Here is a 25,856-nt window from a genome sequence, read left to right as displayed (position 1 = left end):
CTGTGGTATTTCATCTGTGTCATTTTCCATAATCTTTGACCTTCCTCTGCTCTTGACATATGACAAATAATTCACCTGCATTTAGGAGAGCGGACAATGTCCTCTAAATTACATATGGGTTATGTGTTCAATAAGTATGAGTCAGACTGGACTGCACTGTAAACACAAGTAATTGTGCCGGATGTGCTAGATGGTGGAAATGAAAACTTTTCGGCTTCTTCTTTTTTGGACCAGTTTGCGGTACAATGGAGCGGAACACTTTAATTGTGGGAGAGGGGAAATAAACACAGTGAAATTAACCCTACAATTTTCTCTTATCTGATACTCTCACCAAACTGCTTTATTCTGTGCCGTCTCTAATGGAATCATTGTCAGCCATTTTCTGGCCTTCTTTCTCAGCGCAAGTAGGTTACCAGTTGCGTGCTTTGCCTTATGCATATAAGCCATCTTAGTCCAGTTGCACTGCGTGCCAGTTTTGGTAGTATGAGCTTAGCCTCAGTCAACAATAGAGCCGTGACCAACTTGCTGGCCCAGCCTTCTTTGTGACCTTATGCATTTTCTTTCTTCACAAAACATTAAACCGCTTTGAAATTGGATTCTTATCTCCACACTTATTTCTCATTTTGTGAAATATGTGAGGTGCACTCCAGGCCAAAAGCTCATTCCCTGAAATACTACAAAGGGAGTCAATGGTAATAAAAGCTCACTGTTTTCCTGGACACTGAGCAGATTGTATTACACTGTCATGACTCTCTTAAGAGGCATACAGTTAACTCTGTTTCAACCAAGGAAAAGGGACTTGGAGTGTTTCTGGGGAAAATAAAAATGCATTTTAACATTTTCCTGATGGCATAAACACACGTAGGCCTGAACTAATATTCTGCACAAGTTCAACAATGACATTAAAACTTAGCAACAACAGCACAGCGTGAATGGCCAAACAAACAGTTTCCCTCTGTGCATTTCGATCTTGACATTTGTTCAGAGAGAACAGGCCAGTGGACAGGGCAGCAGGAAGTCATTCTGGGGTTTTCAATGCACTGCACCCCAGTGAGCCAAACGCTGGTGTGCAATTGATTCATCTTCTCCTTCTTCATCTTCATTTTATTATTAATAATAATAATAATAATAATAATATTAATAATATTGATAATATGAATAATAATAATTATTAATAATAATAATAATAATAATAGTGTTGTTGTCATTATTATTATTATTTACAAGGTAGGTGGAAACAAACAGAACACACACCATCAGAGAGGAAACTGGCCCAAATCCATCATACTTCATTTTGTGCTATTTTCCCACAACTGCATAAATATATATGCACACACACACGTGTGCGTGAATGTGATTAGGAAACCGAGTCCCGCAAATAGATTAATGTTACACAGCCGTCAGCAGTACTGGATAATTTATGTTGATAAAGAGAAGCTCCTACACTGTAAGGCATGAGACGCACGTAAATTCTCTGTGTGGCGGACGGCTATTGAACAAGCAAGAGGAGGTAGCGGATGAAGCGGAGAACAGAATGAGTGATGATAGTCGCAGAAGAAGAAAGCAGTCATATGCAGGGAAACACGCAGAGCACATGTGCATGCAAGATGCATAGTTTCAGTTGCCAAGAGGCACGGAGAATGAGAAGCATTATTATCGCAATGAGCACTGCCTGCAGACCTTGGAACATGACTGACATTTAAAATCAGTTCAAGGGAATTCCCCGGGAGAGTATCTCACAATGCAGTTACATCAAACCATGAATGCATTCACAAAGCAGCCACAAAGACCAATAGGAAAAGATGTTGTCTTATAGCTGCATATCTGAGAAAGGTCACTGTGCGGCTTCTGCAGTTGTCTCAGTAGATTCCAAAAAAAGGCACAGCAGAGAATTTTCCAAATTATTTAAAAAGGATGTACAATGGTGATGTACTTGTGAGAGCTGATTGAGGCTGAATATAAAATGTATATGCCTTGAAAGAGAGGGAAGGCATAGCAGGTATTCATTTTCTGGTGAAAGTGGAGTTAAGCCACCTCTTAGTAAGTAAAAAATTACCTGCAAAATGGTGTCATATGATGGACACATAATTGAAGATATTTCCTCCTCTAAGAGAAAATCAACTAAACTTCCCTGAAATGTTATTTACTCTCAGACACAATCACAAAAACCAAAAATACATGACCAAGTTTCATGTCAGTTGATAGCGATAACATTCTTTACATAGTATAACCATTCATCTACCACAAGAGAGGCCAGCCCTGGTCCCTAAGAATCAATATTACTTAAATTAAAGCTGACAGATGATTACACTGTTAAAGTGTCTCACCTGGTATCCTCAGTATAAAATGGTTGCAGAATTAAAAAAAAAAAAAAAAACAGCAGACACTGTGGCCTGTCAAGATCGCTGTGCGACCCTCAGATCAAGCTTGACTTCCATTTGTTTACATTGTGACTAAGGAAACTCATGTAGTACCTGGTCATCTGCAATTCAAATCTTCCATCTTCAAGTCCATAGTTCTGTTTACCAAAGAACACACCATTGGGGTCCACAATAAAGGTGGGTTCCAATTTCTTTCCTTTCAACATACTGGGGTGATTTCAATCTACGCACACCAATCAGGCTAGCAAGACCTGCTACAACCGCAAGGCCATTTTAGATTAAATAATGAAAATGAAATGTAACAAAGGCAGGCCATCTGACAAGCAATGAAATACCCTACTTCTCCCCCATTTCTCCCACAACTCTATAAGATCAACTCTCACTCGATCAGCCCTCTGCAAGGAATTGACTCACCAGAACCCTTTCTGCAACCTTTCACCATTCATTTTTTTTCAGAATTTTGTGTAAACTCTGAAGCGTGCCTAGACTGTGGTTCATCATCCATCATTGAGCACATTGCACTTCACACTGCCATGGCCAGCACTTTCACAGGCATAACCCTCCTCCCTAGGAAATGAAAGCTGAATTTATCGATCGCTTGTTTTCTTCTCGCAGAACACAGCGTCCACGCTGTTGGATAACGTTACGAGGAGCAGAGAGTCTGAATCTGTGCTATTTTTTCACAAGACACCTTCGGGTTGGACATCTTAACCCAGCCTGAGAGTGAGCGTGGAGGCCTTCCTTTTGTGTGATGTGCAACACTGAACGTCTGCGATTCTTAATCTGTGAGCAGGCCTCCTTCTGCTCTAAGGTTAACAAGACATTTTGATTGCTGCGAGATGCTACAGACTACAGGGCTGGAGAGACTTCAGTTTGAAATGACAAGACTGTGTATGACAGGCTTCCCAATTATGAAGTCCAGTATGTGGTCCTCTTTTGTTGGTCGATTGATTTTTTCAATTTTCGAGGTGCCGCCTGGCAACAATACCAGATATATACAGTGAACAATAAGGCAGGCCTCTTGTGGGGAAACCTCAATCCTCGGTCTAATTCATTTGATGTAGCTAATTAAGCAATGCTTTGGAGAAAACCTGTCTATCAATGATGTGAACGGTCGAACATTTCATCAGGCACTGTTTTAACACCGCCGTTGTCCTTTCACATGTTGAACACATTGTACAGACACATTTGTGGGGATAATCCTGTGGTCGATAAAGCTCAATATGACCGTGTCCTTCCTGTTGTGAATGATCAAAGGGCATAATGTACGCGGCTCAGTCTGATAAGCTCCAGCCAAATGCCAAATAGTTTTTCCTCCAAAATAGTAACACGGAGCTATGCGGGCAGGGTTTATTACTCAAAGAGACTGGGAGGTTTTTAAAGCAAACGTGGTGTTTGAAAAGGACTAAAGAGTGAAAAACAAAAGGCCCAGTTCCTGAAACCTGATGCTTACACAGTAACTGTGAACTTCCAAACACTTACTTCATGCTTTATACAGTATTCTTACCTCAGCATATTCTTATCAAAGTAAAAGTATCACAATGTATGCATGAATATTTTAAAGACATTAAAGTATACAAACTTTTTGAATATTGATTAGTTTTTTGTTTTTGGCATCGGTTCAATTAACTGAGCATTAATGAAGCACAATGTCTTTGATCTTGGTGAGCTGTTGTGACTTGTGGTCTTCTAGATGACAGGCTATCGCTGATGGACAGGGTTTGACTGCAATGTCTTTCCAGGTTATACACTCCTGGCTCTCAATTGCCCACGCAGTCAGTGACAGGGTCCTGGCTTATTCCTGCCAGCACTATCCTGATGGCAAAAAATGCAGTTCCCTAAATAAGTGGAACAAACATGGCTTTGGTGTTCTTCTTTTCACCAGGCTTAGCATTCACCAACAGCCTCACCAACTGCACCCAATCACCTCTGATTAATGATGGGATGCAATGTTTGTGCAACAGTAAAAGTCAATTAAGGATAAAAGTCAGCCATGAATGAATTTTTTTTTTCTAACCAATGCCAAAAATTGCAATCTGAATCAAAGGATCATCTATGTCACTGTACCTATAATGAATATCATTAAGCACAGTGAAGCTCTTCTGATTCTCTGTATATTTGTATAACTATTAACCATTTGTTATTATCCCCAACACAAAGGTCAAAATGGACGTGTCTATATGAAGTGTGAATTTGAATATTGCTTATATAATGGGTTTTGTAGCAGATATATCCACCAAACCTAATCAGTTATTCATGCATGCAGAGTGGAGCTGTAGGACAGAGTGAGGTGATTATCATGGATCAAAGGGTTTTTGAATGGATTTTAATGTAAATATGCACAGGATTATTTCATGGTTGGCTCTGACATTTGGCACAAGCACTTTCCAGATCTAGACACATTCAAACAAGACCTGGCAGTGAACTGTACTTCTGTGCAGATTTTGCATTTTTTGTGCCAGAATATAGTGCAGTACCTGTATGAATCTCAAAGAAAGCATTAAAACTGATGTATTCTGAATTCATTAAAAGACATTTAAAATATCAGTGAGAGATTGAGGTTTAAAGTGCCTCAAAAATGGGCTGAGCTAGCACGTGCTGTTGATGGTACACTGTTTAAAAGCATAATATCCTGCAGTAGAGAGCAGTGGTTTCGATTGGTGAAAAGGGTCAGTGACTGACAGCACCCGGTAGCTCCGCCCACACGGTTCATAAATCTAACATTTCTATCCTTGCTATTTAATATTATAACACTGTAAAAGCAACTGAGCAGTTTTTGGTTTCCTCCCATGCATGTCATTTTAGCGTAACATCTACCCCAGTTCCAGGTCCCTCGAGCGAGTGAAGACAGATGAGCAGAGATACATGGACATGCAGAGAGTTCTTTAGACCTCCATTGCTGGGCAAAGTCATGTGTGACAGGTGGTAGTGCGGATCCAAAGGGCTGCTGCTTCCATCGGGTGCACTTCGCATTCCTTCACTTTGTCGGGGTAAAGGGTGTGCATTCTGCAAGGCCTTTTTTGCTGAGCTGGATATGACACACTTGCAAAAAAACTGTCTTCCTCATCTTCATTAGTCAGTGCTCAGCGTCTTACAGGGAAAAGACAGGGTGTTTTTCTTTGCGTCACGGCATGTGGTGCTCACAGTGAGACCTTCACATCTGCAACAGAGACAAAAAAAAAAAAAACTGAAATGTGAAAGGAAGATACACAAAGCCCAGAGCAGAACCCTGGCATCTTTCAGTTTGTGACAGATCTGCTTTCACCGCAGGCCTAGGAAATTGACATTGACAGGCAAGTGAAACACAAGGGGAGACAAAAGAAACAAACACTGCCCATAAGAATACCTGCCGCCAATCCTTCCGCAAGCTCCACAGGATGAATTTTAAGAAGCAAATTATGTCTCTGCCATGTTCAATGAGATCTGAACACATGACGCTACACTGCTTTTTGTTTTTGTTTTCTTGCTATTATTTTTTAACATGTTGTCAAAAGCACTTGTTTGTAGACCATCTATTGAGTGCCTTACTTTCAATTTCGTTCCATTTTATTTTCATTAGGAGGTAACTTTCAAAACTTTTAATGCAGTTTATATACTTAAACAACAGGTCCCCAAAGGCTACTTTACACAAGTGCTAACACAGCAGAGGAAATAGTTCTCCCTGCATCATTAAACTTGTTGGAGAATTAACTTGAAATGGAAGTTAATTATGTCACACATGAAGCCCCTCTAAATTTAAGACGTAAAAAGCAATATTGCTGCGTATGAGCTTAGAAGTTTGGATAGATAATTAGGGGCAATCATGTGTACCTCGGTTTTGCTTGGAGTCTCTTTTCTTGAGATAATACCTCGCCACTAGTTGCAAAGACTAGGAAGATATTGTACTCTTGTGCATAATAATTTTTAACACTGTTCATCACTTGTCTGATTATTTTGGCTCTTTGCCTCTGTTGATGTGGCATTTTTCTAAATCAGAAAAATATGGGACACATGCATTTAAATCCAGTATCGCCAATCCATTTCCAATCCAAACCTGGTGATTGAGAGCAAACATGACTATCCTTTCCACAAAAACAACTTTATGTTCAAACTGCAAATCAACAATATATTAATTTCTTCCCTCATTTCCATTGAAATGGAAGTGTCAAAATTCATTCTCCCGCTCCTACTTTTTGTAAAATGATAGACACAACCAGAGAGAGAGAATCAATCTTGATTCTCCTCTCTTTCACAAAATCTTGTTTAAATGAGGGGTGTACCCCAAAGGCAAGGTGATCCACAAGCAGGAGAAGCATCCAGCATGGATTCCTGTGTCAGGTGACCCAGTCAAGGCAGATGTCCTGCTTGTCCTTGTTTACCCTGACCCTGACCATACGTCTCAGGGGAAACCAGCTAGAGCTTGCTGCTTGCCTATGGTAGAATAGAATCCAGCCCATGCCATGTGGCTGCATCACATTTGCAGTCATCCTGCACAGAGCAGAGTGTACAGAAGCAGCAGCTGGATGGCTGAACATATTTCAGAGAAGGCCTCAGTGCAGCAGCATGCGTCCTCCTCAGGCATTTACAACTGGATAAATGAAATGCACACATGCTGCACACTCACATACACACGCCTGTGCACGCACGCATACAAACTGAATTACTACTCTTCTCTGATGGGCATACACAGAGCATGGGATATTAGGCTGGCAAATCAAACGACACAGCACTGCTTTGAATGAGGGTGACTTGGAGCATATGAACATATCCGTTCTCATATTTACAGTGAGATGTTGGGTAAATATTCACAAAAGGCTCCAGATGAGGGAGAAGATGGGGCTCTTATTTGCATCTGCTCATATTTCAAACACAGAAAAAGCGTCGCTAAGAGACCCCATGAACCAACTGCTCCCAACAATAAATTCAGATATTAAATATCTGATAAGAGAGACAACCGAGCATTCCATCTGGGAAGTAATGGATTTGCAGGAGGACCTTGTCTCCATCAATTTGCCATTCGGCTGACTCATTCGGCACTCAAGACATCCAGAGGAGCCAGGGCCTGAATATTAAATGGCAGTGACGGACAGCACCAAAGGGCTGGGGCCTGTATTCACTGTACGCGATGGAGTCAATGTCAGAATGATGGAGCAATAAGCATCTTTCAGGGCTCGTACATCACCCGAAAGAAGCCCAAAACGTGCCCCCGATGCGGCCCATCACACTGCCCAGAACCTCAGGGCCCCTGAGGAGACCTCGCCACGCGTCCCGTTGAGCAGATTCAGCCGCATTACGCTTAATCTACGCTACTTAATTGAGCCCTGGGGCCGTTGATTTCTGTACAGCGTGCTGTTGTTTTGTTTGCTTTGTTTTGTCATTTACGGACTATGAGAGGAGAAGTCAATGTGGCCAGAGGCCTCCTCCCTGGACTGGACCCATGCTTGCCTGTGAAAAGGCCAACGGAACAGAGGACCCTCAGAGTTCATTAGTCCCAATCGATCGACGGTTCCCTTTCCCTCCGTCTCCTGCCGTGAATCCCCGGCGAGAGGCCCTTCTGTCAGATATCATCTTTACCCACCCCCACACTTTTTTAAATGTGCTGTAGCAGGAACGTTAGTACACATACAATGAAATAATGCAGAAAAGTGTTAGAAATGGAATCTGACTGTACTCCACAATGAGGCGAGACGTCATCGCTGTGCTATCGACCTGGAGTGGCATTCACTGCATCGACAGCTACAGGGCGAGCGCCAAGCCAGGGGTCAGACCTGTACATTCACCCATTCATATAGCCTCAGTGTTCCTCACATTACAAGCACACTGATACAGGATAAAATCTATCACTGCTTTCTCAATATAGACAGTGCCTGAATAGTTCTCAGTGTCCCTCTTTTTTGCCGTCTTTCTCATTTTTAAACTGTTTCTCCTCTGAGACCCTTCTCAGCAAAACCACAAAGTAAGCCTCTCGGCCAAAACAGACATGGACTAACAGTGCAATGAGGGAAATATTTTGACTGTGGCAGTAGAGTTATGCAAGGTGTGGGATCGGGCAGATTCAATTAAAGTTATTTGAATTCTCTGCTCAAATTTGGGGGGGGGGATTATGTGTAATTGTACCTGCAGGACCTGTCAATTGAGCAGTATTAATATCATCTCTGGTGGTGGAAAGGGAGTCAACCTAGGGCCCATTTAAAGATAACTACTCCCTGACTATTCTTTTCTATCACTAAAAATGTCCTTCATTATTTTCCTGCTGCTGTAAGTGTAGTTCATTTGCGTATCCGTAAAGCAGCGTGTGAAATAAGGGCATGGGTAATTCACAGCTTTATTTGACCTGAAAAGGACATGGCAGGCTACTCTGTAAACCGTGTAATGGTATAGTTGTTGTTTTTTAATGATCAAATATGTAAACTGTTTCATGGTAATTATTCAGGGTCCTGTTCTCTATCTCTGAAAATGGATTAAAACTCCCGTGAACACAAGGCCTCTCCCCTACCTGGGTGTGCCTTCTCTACTGATCTCCCTTTTGCTTGATTATTTACCAGGAGACAGGTACATTCCCAGACATGGCTAAATCCTTTTGGAGATAGGGTTGAAATTTGTAATGTAATCAAACAAAATAATCCCAGCCCACGTGAACCATCCACTGAACATTTCTCCTGAAGTGTTGCTCTGGGTGCCCCTGTTGTCCAAGTACATGTTTTTTACACTCATATCACTCTTTGTTGCGTTATTTATGCATGATATATCACATCACACAGTCTGATTTTCATAATTCCCCATTACTGATTATTAAATCACACCTCCAGCCATCCTAGGTTTCTGAACGGCTTTTGAGACACAAAGCTGTTATTTACATGTCAAGTCACTGCACACTGGGATGGCAGGCAAGTGTCCTCCACAATGATTGACAGGTTCCTCAAGGGCTCCCCAAGATAGAATGAGCTTTAGCTTCCCATTTACAGTCTGATTGGTGTATGTATTTATTATTTTATTTTTATTTATTTATTTATTTTGCTTGGTAATTTTTTTTCTCTGAGATATGGCCTTCACAGTATGGCACCCAGAGACATAGGGCTCTATTTTACACCTGGCGCAAAGCAGCGCAACGCAAGTGTCTTTGCTAGTTTCAGACCGACGCAGTTGTCATTTTCGCGTCCAGCGCCCACGTTGTTTAAATAGCAAATGTACTTGCGCCCATCTGAGCGCCCATGGGCATGTTGGTCTTAAAATGAGGTGTGGTCAGGCGCATTGTTTGCGTGTTGCTATCTTGAGGCAGCAGAAAGCGATTGCACGATTGACTAACAAAAACCTGGTCTTAAGTCAATGACGCAGTATTTTACTGTTTTAAGGGCGCATTATTAAGACAGTAATATGCGCCTACATAGGCGGGTGCACAACGCGCAATATTTTTAATAATGGTTAGTCATAATATTTATCAGAATTAGTAAATCTGCCATTATAATAGCAATCCGCCAAGGTGCAAGCACACCTGGCTTTTAAAGGGAATGGGAGATGACACTCTGATTGGTTTATTTCATGTTACGCCCAAAACACACCAATGATTAATTAAGAGATTAAGTACAACCCCTTTGAACCATGCGCCTTACTTTGCGTTCAGATTATCCGCCATTAAACTAGCAAAAGTGGATTTGGCCACGCCCTAAATGCACTTGTGCCATGCGCTTTAGACCGTGCGCTTAGATCATTAACATATAGCCCATAAACTCTCAGGCAAATACAAATAATTCACATATAATTAATCTCTCTGCAGAATATGTGTTATATATTATTAAAACAGCTAAATAGAGCCCAATAATGTATGTAGAACAAACCACCACAAATCAATTTACAAATGATGCATCTAATGACAAATAAAAGGTAACTTCAATCTTCCACGCAAAAAAGTAGAAACATAGTACTTTACATATACATATATATATATATATATATATATATATATACATACACACTGTATGTTCGATAAAATAAAACAAATGTAATATAATAAAAAGATATAAAATGAACAATTCCACATTTGGGGGCACAAAAAAATTTATAATGAAATTATCCTGTGGTAATTAGAGGCACAGACAGTGGGTATGCCATCAGATATGCTGTATACTGCATAAATTAGGCGATCAATACATAGGCCACCATAAAAATATTAAAAGCATTGATCTGCTGTGATTCAGCAGAGGAATACAGACTACAGTGCATCTGCCAACACTTGCACTTTAAGTGAAGGTCAGGACATTGTAATGACAAATAAATTCATAGCCGCACCAAACGGCGATCATTTATAGAGGGAGTCTACACACAGTATGTCAACTTACATTACATTATGCATCTCTGTGTCTCAGCGTGACGCACTTGGCTATACATCACAAAAATGTGAAATGCACAGCACTATCGTCAAATTGCTTATATTGTCACTATTGATAGACTGATTGATCTATGACAAAAGAGATACACGGTACAGTAGCAGCACTGTGTTTAAGTGTAAGCTGTGCATGTGGTTGTACAGGTATACAATGCAAAGGTCTGCCTCCTCTCCTGGGTTTCACCAGTATTTGGGTGACCAGTATTCTTTGTTCGGTCCTTTGTTAAGCTGAAATGTCGGCTGTCTAACACCTGAGATTTGTCAAGCACGCCACATTGTTCATTGCCAGTCTGACGCGGATCGGTTGATATATTTTGCCATGAAAGTGCCGTGGGATATTTATTTCATTAATGCAAATGCCAGTTGCTCAATTACTAATGCTGCTTTCTGTAAAACATTTCATCCAGCATTCTGAAAATGTTCGGCGGAACACACATTACAAATGTACCTGCTCTTTAATTACTTACTCTTACAATGTTAACTAGGACAATATTGCCTGGAAACTATAACAACTTTGCCTTACTGCAACTGCACTGTGTGGTTATTTAATGCATCTTTTCCCCCAAATGAGTTCCCCTGGCTGAGTATATCTAAAGTCAGTGAAGTGGACGGAAAGGCTGTCCTGAGGAATAAAGCACAATCCCATGCTATAAGGGCTACGGGCTCACTGTGGGATAATTGGAAAAAAGAAAAAAGCTAAAAATACACTATTCAATGCTCTCCACTAACAAATACAGAAGAGTTTTATGGTGAAAGTTTTCTCCTGAATGATGAAACAAACTATCCAGGGTTTTAATAGTTATTAAAAATGACCAAGTTCGTGTACTTATACTCCAGCTTTAGATAGAAATAAATTTTGGGGAAAAAAGCTAGATCATTAAACATTTTTACAATCCTTTGGAATGTTGATTTAAGTAGTCGGTATGAAAAATCTTGTTTCTATGGGACAGGCAAGGGAGAACATATTTTTTTCCTGAAGAGAAAGATGAATTTTATACCTAATATATCTTATGTAAAATACAAAGAATATTTAGAAGCTGTGACTAATTTGGCAGATTCTATCATTAGTGCAGTTGCTAACAGCTGGAAGCAGACTGGGTCACTTTTATTTATTTAATGATCTTTTTTGTGGGCGGGGGGCTTTTGGAGTCACCAATTACATGTTCACAAAATCATCTTTTCACCCACATCTCCCCCATGTCAGCTGAGGATGTGCACTGCACTCATACATTCACTCATGAGCCAGTGACTGTATTTCCCGCTACCAGCCCTATGGCATGCAACAGGAACTAGCGTCGATTTTGGAGAACTACTTCTCTCATTGATGACAACTGCCAACCGTGTTGCAGGGTCTGTATCTTAGGATGGTTTCTTAAAAGAGCATGCGAGCAGAACTTTGCAAACTGGCCTCAGAATCAGAATGAAAGCCATATTGGTGGGCTTCTCATCACAACAAAAACAAGAGTATGAAGTCCTCTTTGTAGTCTGTCATTTTCATTTTGCAATAGCACTATTTCCATGAACACAGAAATACACAATAAAACAAACTTGCAGCTGTTGCTGTTGTTTTTGTCCAATGAAAACTTCAGCTCATACTGACTCTACTGCAGCTGAATTTGAGATTCCTTAAACAGGTCTCAGGGGGGCATAGAAATATAGACTGTACTTACAAGGCTGTGCTTGGTTTCAAAACATACCACTACATTATGTCAGTTCTTCTGATTATTTAATTCCCATATTTCATATTAAGATTCAATTTACTGAGAGCCCTTTTCATCAGATTGTGGGCCCTTTTCAGCAGAATTACCCAAAATATGAAACTCTTTACCAGAATATCTATTTTTATGATAAATGGAAAAGATAACAAATAGTCTATATTAAAATGTATGTTACGAAGGCAATTTATGGCGTTCAGCTATATTTGCATCACTCTGTCTTTTTCTTCATAGATTAATGACTGCTATTCAGCAACAGAAAAGAAGTCTGTTATGTGTACTGAATTCAAATTTGTATCTGAGCCAAATAAAAGCAACAAATATATTTTCTGCCAAAGAAAATCCTTACAGGTTTTCCATAGATATGTCTTGCCTTGATTATGTTGAAGTCAATATACCAAGAGGTGCGAGCAGCGATGGTGGAGAATAGTAATAGTTAATCTGGAAATAATGTACATTCCTGTAGACCACAACAAAGATCTGCAGTGATGCATGGACTCCTCTTTGCCATAACTGAGCTGGGTTTTTAAATGGTGTGAATTCTATCGAAGTGAAAGAAAAGAGATGGAGCCTAGCATGCTATTCCACTGAAGTAATGTTCGACAAACAGAGAGGACAGTGTATCATTCTCGCCTGACTGAGGGCAGGGCCACTGTCAGCTAGTTTTAGTTGAATTTTCCAGCACTAACTGAATTTTCTTGCCTCTGCATTTAAAAAGATATTTAAGCATGGTCTCACAAAAGAAAAAAGATGTTTGCCATGGCAACAAGGCACCCTGTGGTTTTTATACAAGTCCTGTCTCAAAAATATCAAAGCAATCACAGTAAGTAAAGAGGAGCTAGCAGCAAAACACAAAGATCAATGGTATAGAAAGGCTTTGTTAAAAATTGAATTATAATTAAAACTGAGCTTACCTGTACCCCTTAGCTCTTCAGTGGTGTCATGGCTGTAAAACAGAGACGAGAGTTTTAGCCAAGCACTGCTCCAATTATGGCAAAGTATAGAAGACTCTTCATTTTAATTCACACCCATCCCAATACAGAATGCCCAATTCATGTGTATTCAACTGCCTCAATTCTGGATTGTGCAGACGAACATGCACTCTCCTCCAGTCAAGGTCAGCATCATTCGAGTCAGAGGAGGAAACTTTATTTGTAACGTGTGCAGGCGGCTTGTGGTTACTGTGGTTACCCAGTTGACCAGAGGCATAAAACATGGATGTCCCACCAAGTGAAGCCTCCTTTTCCAGACAATGCTACAGGTACAGATTTAGATTTGTGGAGACCATTCATACACTCAAACACTGTAGCAAGATGAGCTATCCCGCAGCCAACAGCACAATCATTGCGCAACGTTTCAATGAGACCAAACAAGCGAACACGGCCACAGGTCCAAGCTCTATGCGTATCCACATTGTGGACAATCCTTTACAGCTGAGAATATCAGTATTGTCAGAGTCTGCAGAGAGATCATGTACAGAATCCCACCTGGAACAAGTCATGGATCACATCCAGGTTTCAGAAGATGCTCAAGAAAAATAAACTTGGCCACACCCTTTAGACACAAGTAATGGATCTTAATGGTCCTAACCCAAAATCAATTAATTAATTTTCAATTAAACTCTCTGTCTGTCCCTCTCTGCTTCCGCACTCCTACATGGCAACACGGAGAACATGAAGTAGATTGCTCAATTACTGACTTTTTGCTGAGTGCTGATGTGAAGCTGGGCTCTGGAACACAATGGGGGAAGCGAGGCAAGGAAGCGAGACAGATCTGTTTCCCTGTGGGGCCACTGAGCTGCAGGAATCCCGATCGCATGTGATGAGCTGCCCCCGGTCATACGAGGGGCCTTGGGAAGGGGGGTGGGGGGGAAGGGGGGAGGGGTGAAGGATGATGTCCACACTGAATCGCACGCAGGCAATTGCATATCCCAGCACATAAGCTACATATGTAAGCTGATTTTCTTTTCATTTTTATTTGTTGATTCTTCATTTTTTCTAAAAAATAATAGCATAATAAAGGCAATGAAACCTTCAGTAATGTTTTGCCTCCAAGGCTGACAAAGAAAAAGCACCACTAAGGTACTATTTGTGCATCATTATAGCACAGAATTTCAAAATGTCTCATGTGAGTTCTGCCAAGCAATCAAAATTACACAGAATGGATTTCATTCTGGATTGTATTTGTACAAAGATATTAGATTTATACCACAGAAACTGGTATAAGCCACTGGCCTGAGCTACCCAGAATTATACACAACATGATAACATTTGGCAAACAGGTTTGTGAAGGCCATCCACAACACATTTGAGGAACTTCCTTTAAAAGACTCTCCACATCAAGAATTAGAGAAACAAGCCAAAAATCATTTATCCCAACTGTTAACCTACAAAAATAAACAACAAAATAATTAAATGAATCAAATATCACAATAAAGACAACATATTACATTGTCCTAATTCTTCTTTTAATTTGTTGTATCGGGATTGATTGTTAACAATGAGTACTTCATGTGTGTAATGAACTTTCACTTTCATTGATGCTGGGAGAGTATGTTTCTTTATGGATGCAAATACGTATTGGTAATGGGGGTAGGCCCACTGCTAATTCTGAATCAACATCCTTGTTAGCAGTCCTGCACAAGCAGAGATATGGACAGCTTGCCTAGCTGAACACAAAAGCTCAGTAGATAAGGGAACTAACTGTTCATACTCTTACTGAAGCATAATATCACCTTCTGCAGTGGACAGTCATGTGCAAGCACATGTCTCTGAATTCCATTACATATTGGTGTATTGTTTTTATTTTGTATACTTTGTTGTGTTGACGTAGCACGAAAACAAGGTTGTTGTTCATGTTTCATAATGCACAACTGAGACCTGCTTCACGATTCGTACATTTGTGAGGTTTGCTCTCTTTTTCTATTTACAATATGATTCCCTAAATTCACATATATATGGCTGTACAATGCTCCCCAATGTTTTCTGTGATTTTGCTTTCTCTCTATTTAAAGCTGGAAGATAGCCTTCCAGGGGAGCTGAAAACACTGCAGCACGACATCCAAGTAAAGGCAACACAAATTCAGCACCGTGCGGTCAGAACAGAGCAGTGGATTTTGATAGAAAAGCAGGATGATATGCTGACAACCCTCGCCTTTCCATGGTCAAAAGCATTTTAATTTGTCAGCACTCCTTGAAGATGCCATAAAAAACTATTACTCTTTGGGGAGACAATCAAAAGTACTAAGTGCACTTGTAGGGTGTTTACGGGGGTGGGAGATCTCACAAGGAAGGCAGAAATACCCTCACTCAGCTCAAGATTCTCTGATTTAAGTGCCTGCACCACCCTACTTCTACAACACACTTGGAGTAGCAATTAAGTAGCATGGAAGAAGCTGGACTGGACTTCAGCCTGTCAAGCATTAAAATTTGCAACAGGAAAACTGCTGTTGCAGCCTTGGGCACAGTATTATTTTTACTTAAGCAGGATTTCTTTAGTAGATGCTCAGAAATATTAATAAAGTAGCAGTAAACAAAAGATCTATGTCTATGAATACACATTGCTAGGAGATGGGTCAATCCATCTGAAATAACTCCTAAAGAATGTAGAGAGAAGTTACTGCAAATGCAGAAAGGTCATCGTCATTTTGTCCCAAGGGGTTTTATTTAGAGTCTCTATTTTTTCTTCTTTGTACGAGGGGTCTATGGGCATTCAGGGATTCAGGCATCTATTAATCACACATGTCGGGCAGCAAGGACAGCACACAAACTGCAGGCTTAATTTGAACTTCAAAGAGAGCGGGGTGATTAAAAATAAACAGAGGAGCACGGGCAAGCTCCGCCTCTGTGCCAAGTAACCCAAGTGGGCCAGACCAGGGCACGTTCCACAGTCCTATTAGTTTGATTGATGATGTCACTGTGAGGGAGGACATGGCGCTGAAATGCAGGAGGGCATCTGAGATTTATCGAAAGGGATTTGGTTCTTCTGTTCTGGGTACATCACTTGGAAAATGCTAATATGCACAGTTATTTTTTATCCGATAGAAAAGTCTGTCACCAATGAGGAGGACAGGTTCACAGCCCCAAGACTTAATTCATACATATCATCACATTGGCTTTATGAATTATTTACATTTATCGTTCACATATATGTCTTCATAGCAGGAATAAGCTTAAATCTTTAAGAGAACAAAAGAACACTTCAAAATGTTGTAGTGCCAAATAACTTCCCAAATAGGATACTTCTAACAACCAGAAGCCAGTTTAATGAAAAAAGGGAATATCTCTCAGGAATAGTCTCAGCTCAAGGATCTGTGGTTTAAGGGTCTGTGGTTTAACCACTCACCCTTCTACTATTGAGGAAACGCAATCGAGTAGCATTAAAGGAGCTGGACAACTAGTGTGTTGGACAATAAAATTCCCAAAAGTAACACAGCTCTTGCAGCCTTGTGCACAGTATTTATCTAACCAGAATTTATTCAGTAAAAACTCAAGACATGCATGCCTATCCATTGTAATTTTTGTCAAACACAACAAGGATCGGCTGCAATGTATTATATTTCTATATATTACTCAATACACTTCTCAATATTAATTACAATATATTGTATATACATACAATACATTCCAAGTAACCGTTTCTCATTTCCCAAATAAGTCAGTGTTATGCCTTAATAATAGCATAGGCATTTGCAGTTAAAAGCTTAAAATATCACCCGAACTGCCTTGCATATCACAAAATACTGTATGGCAAATGAAAGCAAATATACTGCATTTCTATATATGGGAAAATATATTTTTGTCACGTAAGGAAAAGCATTTCACAGCCTGTGATGTGTGTGCATGGAGCTTGTTAGAAATTGGCCTTTATGCAGCTGTTATTTCCCTGCATGCCTTGCTTTTTGTGCCATTACCTGGGCTAGTTGACATTTTGAACACGCAAAACATTCTGATCATGGAGAAAAGGTCCTAATAGGTGAAAAAGGCCTATGCTGTAAACAAAACAATGCAATAATAAATAATGTCAATAATGACTATCCATATAAGTAAATATTTCAAAGGAAATGACACCATATTTTTCCACTGTGTGTCATGAGGTTTATAGTATATGTTAAGGGTAAGCAGCCATTGTGCTAAATTTATAGCAACCATCAGCCACACCATGCTGGACCCTTCTCATGGCAAACTGCTGAGACTAAGCAGTTTTGAATTTAGTTAGTACTTGGTTGTGAGGCCTGAGAAAGCAAGAAAGATTCCTGCAAGAAAAGGTGTTGCTGGTACAACAGGGGCTGCTTGGACCAAACAAAATCCAAAACCATGACACAGAGACCGGAATACTGTTCTCTGGAAAGTGTCATCCTTCAGAAAAGACATTAAATCAAGGTCCTGACTCACTATGGTCATTAAACAACCCATGGCATTTTTTGAAAAAGCAGGGCATCTGATTGGTTATGCAGCCCCTTGCATTCCCCACCCAATTTGAATCCCCAAATCCGCTCACTGCAAAAGAAAATTCAGTCATTGGTTAAATTGGCCTGGTTAAATATCAAAATAAGTAATACAAAAAAGTATTTGGCTGTGGGTGCTATATCTTAGTACCCTAAAGAGAAGCACAGCAATTACTGTGTCATAATGTACTGAGTTAAGTGTGCTCTTACTGACACATAAAAAGATTAAGAAGAAGAATAACACTCATCAAAGGTGAACAATGATAAGCCATTTAGTTGCTTCTCCTTCTCTGTATTAAGAACATGAATGCCAGCTGCAAGAGGAAGATGGGTTTGTGATAATCCAGAAGTGGTTGTAGATTTATTTGTGAATTTCTAGCAACAAAATTTTTTTAACTTCGTTTTGACAATAATTTCTGATTCGAAAGCAAAAATAGTCGCATATCGTTTTGTGAAATGAGGCCCAGATGCTTTCACAATATGAATGTTTATCTTGAATAACCACATTTTAAACACCCACTTCTGGCATTATATACTATTGTGACATCTATAAACAACATAAAATTCATTCGGAGAGATTTGATTCAGTGTATTCCAGTACAATGTTAAAAACGTGTGCCTATTTCTATTGGCAGCTATGCCAATGCGTGCAATTTAGAAATAAAAAGACATACATAAACAGGTGTGCAGACTTGGAAACAGACAGCAGGTAGTGCCCGACTGCATTCTGAATGAATATTATGGTCATGTAAATGCCATGCAACACATTTGTGAAGTTGAATGACTTAGTCCAGAGAAGAGCAGCAAAGCACGCAGGGAGAGATGGTGGCTGAGAAATAGTGATTTATACAATTTGACATCAGTTACAGCATAGCCCCTTAAAATAAATCACAAGTTATAGACATAATGTATTACAACACCATCCTGGCAGTTCCTCTCCACTCTGCTACATGCTACACTGGCCTTGATGCCAGAGATATTCATTCACTAAATGCCATCGGTCCCTACAACAGAAGCCCAACAAAGGGTTACTACCCCACTTGATGAGAGCTTGCTTCAAAGCAAGAAGAGACTGAGCTTGATTTGTTAATTCACAAAAAATACTGTCTCTCTCTCTCGCCTCTTTTTTTATATGGAAGTGTTTGTCTCCTTGGCTTATGAAAAACCACGGTCATGGTGTCAATTACGAGGACCTCTGCACTGCTAGGTCACATCCCCTCTTTGGGACACACATGAGAGAGTGGGCCAGTGCGCAAAATATGCAGCTCCATCCAGCGCACTGTACTGCAATAACAGAACTCGATTCAGAGAGGATGAGTCCTGGAAGTTGGGGTGGGTGGGGGGGGGGAGGTGCTTGGGGATTGGTTGGTTCTGACAGCTGCAACTGACTGATTTCAGGGATCTTGTTTACAGAACTGGGCTCTCATAACTCTGCTGACTGCCAGATGAATAGGCCATAGAATAGAAAAACACAGCACTTCTAAATTCATGAGCCCAGTCTCCAAGTTATCATCGAGTATTGTGACAATCAGCTCTGCTTTCAAGAGGGAGACCTGTGCTTCCCCAGCCAGCTCATTAAGATAGCACTGAAATGCATCTCCCCCCTGTCACGCCGGATTGATTGAAGTGGAGTTCATTTCACCTCCTTTGTTTTTGGGCGGGAGCCTCCTCTTTTGTAAGCACAATTGGAGCCAGATGGCAAAACAAAGCCGCTGTCTGGAGTGCTTAAAGAGGCCTCTTTGAGGACCGGAAAATAGCAGCGCATCATTCCCCGTCACTCTCCCTGCACGGGCGTGACAGTCATTGGTGAGGGGGGGGGGAGGCAGAGAGGAAAATGACAAACCTCTGGATGCAAACAGACTCCTGGATTTAAGCAGCATATTGCGTTACCATCTCTGCTTCACTCGTCAGCTCCTGCCCTGTGTTGGACATCTGACCCACAGTGCCTCAGGCCAGTGGGGAAATGCTGATACATTTATGAGCCATGTTTTACCACTGACTCATTGCAATCACCTTGCATTAATACTACAATTTCCAGGGAACCTTAATATGTACATAGTGAAGTCAAAGGGATATATGTAATTACATAAACCCAGATTTACAGGTAGCTATACATGGCCTTGACCCGAGGTGGAAACCTGCTCAGTTTGATTAAATTAATTCAAATCATTAATTCAGAGTCATGTGCCATAGGGACTGACCCAGTAAAAAGACAGAATTTTGTTCTGAACATGTAAGCCAGCTATTAAAATATAAATTTAAAAATACATTAAATAAAAATTCAAAAAACAAGTGAAAAATGGCATTGTGACTGACCTGTCTTTGATTCGTCCTCTTCATTTTCTTTGCCTTCAGCTGCAAAAAGACAAAAAGACAAGAGACATAACAAAAAAAGTGAGACACCAGAGCAAAAACCAGGCACCACAGCAGCCAAAGAATGGGCCTGGCAGTGGACAGTTCATTACAGGATACTTTGGTCATCCCTCCTAACTCAGGCGATTGAGTGGCACTATGCCACAGCGGCCCCCCAAAGTGGCAAGACAATAACCACATTACCACACGGACAATGGCCTTCTGAAAACGCACTGTCAAGTGTACCACCGTCGGGCCTACCACCGTCAGGCTGTATCATTCCACACCAAAGCAAAAAAAAAACAGGAAGTATAGCGGGGCTGAATGGCTTATAACACCAACGCCGTGGGCGTTACACTGTGTTTCTGCAGGCTGACCCGAGCAGCAGGACAAAAATGACCATGCCAATGGGCTCCAATCAGGAGCCTAAAAGCATTATCAAAAACGCACCGCAGAGAACCCCCTTTTCATGCAGCATTCACAGCGTGAATAGCACAGCCTTAGACTTCTCACTAAATTTCCAAGTGACCTTACAACTCCTTTTGTTGATGCCTGGCAGTCCAGGCATGCTGAGATGAAAATCAATAGGACACCACTGCTAAAAGGCAGAAAATATTTTTTTTCACATCTATTTTCATGGTGTTTAGAGATGTGATTGACAGGTATGTGGGAGTGCAAAACAGAAAGTCCCAGAAAAAGCCAGCAATACAAATGTATACATGTTTCCAGTGTGGTTTTTCAAATAAGTGTCCATGTGAGAAATGGATGAATTGTTCCATCCGCCAACTCCCCAAACTACTGGGTTTTCCGATCTATCCATCGTTATTATTTTGCACCGTCATACACCGTATGCAGACAGATTGCGGTTTTTTTCAGTGCAATTCATCTGAGTGTTCAAGTCTGCCTTCTGCTTATATCTTTTCATAACACACCTCACTATTTCTGTCTACCCCCACAGAATCTTCCAGGGGAATTATTTTTTTTTTGATACATTGGAGAGGGGTAATGGATTGGAACCAAGGACTCCATCTGAAAGCTAATGCCAGGAAGTAGGTTTAGCTGCAATAAGACCCCATTCTGAATTTTATCAAAAGAATATCATGCTGCAAAAGGACACAACCGGATACGGCAGGACTTGTTTGCCACATCTCCATTCCACATTCTCAGAGCTCATCTCCCTCTGTCTCACCTTGCCCTATGTAATCGCCTCAGGTGACAATTGAAAAAAGGGAGAGTGGAGCCGGTTAACTTTGCTGTTGGTAATCTCCTACCAGCACTGCAGTGCTCGGCTTTTCTCCAAAGACGGAATAATGAACACAATGCCCTGTGAATTAAAACTGCACTCAAATCAAAGTAGAAAAGAGGGAAGAAAGACACTGTCAGGCAAAGAGTTGATGGGGGAGTAATGAGGTTAATTCACAAGCGTTTCTTACTGATTAATTCAGGATGAAGTCATTTTTGCACACAGAAATTAGATATATAGACTAAGCTGGTTATGCAACATAAATGGAACCCAGACATTTCAGCTGAAAAAATAGTTGACTCCGACAAAACTGAATAAGGTGTGATTATGTGTATTTAAGTGAAGTTCTTCCACTGCGGCAGACATGCATGTCAGCTTGGCACCTAGAGCCTCATATAAGAAAGACATTACAAAATGCCACTATAGACTGCTGTTGTATTTCTCCCACTCTTACAGAGGAAATGACACTAGTTCAACATGAAAAAGAAAACATATCGGAATGCGCTACCTCCAGGACATTACAAAAATGTGTGTACTTCACATCAGGACAAATATGATTTGCAGTAGGATTCTCAATGGTATTGTGGTAAAGAGTTGATAGATCTATTTCGGACATGAAAGTACTGTAGCTGCAATTATACGTGGTAATAGTGCCAGAGAACACAAAGAGCTATCTGATACTCTCTTCACACAAGAGCACTTGAAACCAGTCCAAGCTGACTGCAGTGAAGTCAGTCGCAACTAGCTGCTAAAAAATGATTCTGCATCAGCGATACAGCCCAAGGAGAAAAGGACTTGTATGTCAGCTTCAGAGAGTCATGTAAGGAGCTTTTATTTTGGGGTCAAACCAAGGTGCCTTCTAACAAAACATTTAAGACCCTGAAACCACCCATTTAGGAGGACTGGCAGTCCCATGTTCCCCACTGATACAGTGATCTGTGTTTCAACCAGCCACAAGACTTTTCACACATTTGTGTAGTGTGAATGGCACATGAGAGGTCCACAGTGAAAAGCAAAACTCCAGATGCATTATTTTGTTTCATTCTGGTTAATTTATATTATCTCTAACTAGTCTATCAACCTTGATGTGAACAAATATAAGGAAAGTGATAGGCAGGTTATTAAAATAGCCATGCAAACAAAACAGGGGAACATAACTGTTCCACAACTGCATCTGAAGCATTTTCAGCCAGCTTTAAAATGGCAGAGAAATAAAGAAAAGACAGTTAAGCTTTGGTTTTAAGTTTTCTGTGGCCTGTCAGCTCATAGTCGACAAGATTAGTCTATTTTGCGATCATACCAAGGACACGGCAAATAAATTCATTAACAGTATTCCTTCCTGCAAAAGGGTCAGAGGAACCTACTCTGAAAGCCAGATAATCTTAGAGGAAGAAAATAAACAACATCATTAAGCATGTAGCATGTAACATACCAAGATCCGACACTTTGCCCCAAGTGCCATCCTAATTACACCTGCACACTCACAGCTGGCCCGTTTCACCATGTACTGCAGTACAAAGCAGATTGGAGGCACAGGGGCCACATCTGGTCCCAGAAGGGTTAATTTACGGCCAAGGAACACATGCTCCCAGACACGCCCAATAAAGCAGCAAATCATACATTTAAAAAGAACATTCAACAAAGTGCAATTTTGCACAGCAGATGGTAAATCTAAAATTCCCCATAATTAATGGATACTAAAAAATCTAGGTGTCAGAATGGTGAAGTTGAATTGCATAGCACTGGTGAGGATTTGTGAACGTACCTATTAACATTTTCTCCCTATTTTTCCCCCTCCCCATTTTGAATGACCAATCAAATTCGGAAAATAATACAACAGCAAATTGAGACTAAATCAAACATATATTCTCAGGTGAGCATTTTCCTGAAATGGAAACTTCCCAGGTTCCTAATCAATTTCCAAAATGTCCTGTTCTCACAGAACAATTTTATTACATCTTACATTGGATAGGTGCTATTGTTTCGTGTTTCTTAAAATTCAGGTTGATGAGAAACTATGACCATGGTTTCCAGCAGTCTGTGTTTATGTGTGTGTTTGAGAGGGTGTCTGTTTGTTACTGTTTGCCAATACAAAAGAAGCGTCTGATTCAACTCACATTATCTAATCATGTGCAGAATATGACAGGCAGGGTGGGAAGTGCATTTAGAGGGTAGAGTAACACAGGACACGTGGTAAGAGAATTGCACTGAAGGCAGAGCAATCAGACGGAGATGGGAGTACATTTCTCTGTGGGTGGAGTCACACAGGAAGAAAAGGAAATGAATTTCACTGCAGGTGGATTGGAACTGATGGATGTCCAATACTGGACCAGTGAGGAGCAGGCATCTGAGAAATGGCATTCTCATTGAAAGAGCTCAGCATTTCATTTCATTTCATTTAATCTTGCACATGCCCATATAATCTATTTACACTTCTAAGAATTTCTGTCAGTTTCACATTTAATTTTAAAACCGCTGGGCTTATGGCAGCTAGAATGTGACCTTTATTTAAATTTCTCTGCACTGAGCTGATCTCATTACTACTGGGATGGTGAATGCTCAAAATCCACCTATTTTCTGAAGTTTTCTCAGTACTACTCTACAGACCCCTGCTATTCTACAGTTAATTACCAGACCTTGTTAAATGAACTTCCTGTAGAAAAACCAAATTCCAGAAACACATGGCCTGGGTACAGCATTCCACACAGACACGCATTCTCCACCCGTTAACATCCTGTCAGAGGTAATGGGATCTCAGCTGCTGAGAATGTCACATGATTTCTGCATCTACGTCACAGCTTTTCATTACAGCCCTGTCAGCTGCCAGTTTAAAGGATAATACTTGACAAATCACACAAGCACTGGTCTCTGATTTGGTCAAACAGCCGCGCAGGGCATCATCCATTACTTAAGGTTCCCGCTTTTTTTCTCCGTCAACCCACAGCGAGTTCAAATTAAGAACCACCATGTAATAAAAATGGCTTCACAGCTAGGACCCGATGTTTGCGCTTGTTCGTATTTTCCATCACGCCGCCCAGCCACGGGAGGCCGCATTCGTTGCCGCTGCAGAGAGAGCGGGTTCAGCGGGATGTGGAGAGGGAGCCGGACTCAGGGGAGAGTTTATGGGAAGTGGGTGTCAATGAGCTCGGTGGTGTGCCCGGTCACATGGACATTCCAGAGCCAATGCGCTGCGACAGAGAGGATGCCCCGTGGGGACACGGCACTCGGAGAGGGAATTTTACACCGTCATCAAGCGGACAACGATCACAGGGGAGGTCCTCCCCAGGCAATTATCAAAGGATGGAGCAGAACAATAGAACGCATCATAAAGATCAGAGAGATGTGCTGCACGTAGAAATTTCAGCAAGTCCTCCGAGGGTCAAGGTGAACCTCCCTGCTTGCAATTAATGTCAATTTATGTTGAGCCAGTCTTATATCAGTGGACCCTCTGGCTATTAATTAAAGCCTATCACAATTTAACTATTGCATCATTGACTGATTGACTCGTCGTGTTGGTCATAAAGCTACACCCTGAGCCGACCAGAGGAGGATGGGTTCCCCCTTTTATTCTGGTTCCTTCCGAGATTTCTTCCTACCTGTTACAGGGAGTTTTTCCTTGCTACTGTTGCCTAAGACTGGCTCCCGTGGGGGTTTAGGTCAGAGTTGTCTGAGAAGCGTACCATGCCAATTGTTTGTGAAATGCACTATATAAATACATTCTGATTTGATTTGATGACCTCTGTATGTTCAATTCAAATTGACCTCCTAATTGATTATTGCAGGTGAAATAGCCTGGAGTGGTTTGATCCCAGCTGGAAAAGGTGTTCCTCCCTGCTTTATCCAAGCTGTTCTCTCCAAAGAGAAAAAAAGGGAATTTTCCAAGCAATATAAGGAATTTCTGCAGTGAAGAAGATTAATCAGTCATCCTGGCCACCGGTAAATCTGAGGAATGACTAAAAATGAAAACTGTCAAGACATTGCTCCAATTGCCATATGGTCACTGGCATACAAAGATCAGAGTCATTGTCACATTAAAAATACAGTACAATATGAAGCACTGCCTACACGGTCAACCAGCAGAAGCGCAGCCTTGTCCTACTCTCAGTCGTGATCTCATCAGAGGACTCACCAGCTTCTGCTTCCTCACTCTCCTTGATCTTCCGGTGGCAGACAACAGCCAAGGCGATAAGCAGACCCAGCAGACATACAGCCAGGCCCACAGTCACCCACAGAGCCACTGGGGGGAATCCTGCATTCTGAGCTGCCAAGCAGAGAATGGAGGAAAAGATCATTAGTCAAGAGAGTCTGTACTACTCCCATCACCATCACCACCACCATCATCATCATCATCATCATC

General features: G+C 41.1%; 1 protein-coding gene across 1 annotated transcript in view; it reads right to left on the bottom strand.

The window, feature by feature from the left end:
* Positions 1–4,685: 4,685 nt before the first annotated feature.
* Positions 4,686–25,856, bottom strand: part of cd276 (CD276 molecule) — a 52,432-nt gene continuing 31,261 nt past the window's right edge. Inside the window, exons 5-8 of the mRNA XM_064314031.1 lie at positions 25,629–25,760; positions 20,221–20,259; positions 13,373–13,404; positions 4,686–5,541 (exon numbers count right to left, since the gene is read on the bottom strand). Of these exons, the coding sequence (XP_064170101.1) occupies positions 13,382–13,404; positions 20,221–20,259; positions 25,629–25,760 (194 nt within the window). The 3' untranslated portion in view covers positions 4,686–5,541; positions 13,373–13,381. The remainder of the gene's footprint in view (positions 5,542–13,372; positions 13,405–20,220; positions 20,260–25,628; positions 25,761–25,856) is intronic.

This window comes from Anguilla rostrata, chromosome 16, assembly GCF_018555375.3.
Source record: "Anguilla rostrata isolate EN2019 chromosome 16, ASM1855537v3, whole genome shotgun sequence".
Taxonomy (NCBI): domain Eukaryota; kingdom Metazoa; phylum Chordata; class Actinopteri; order Anguilliformes; family Anguillidae; genus Anguilla; species Anguilla rostrata.
This window is presented reverse-complemented; position numbering and strand designations above follow the sequence as displayed.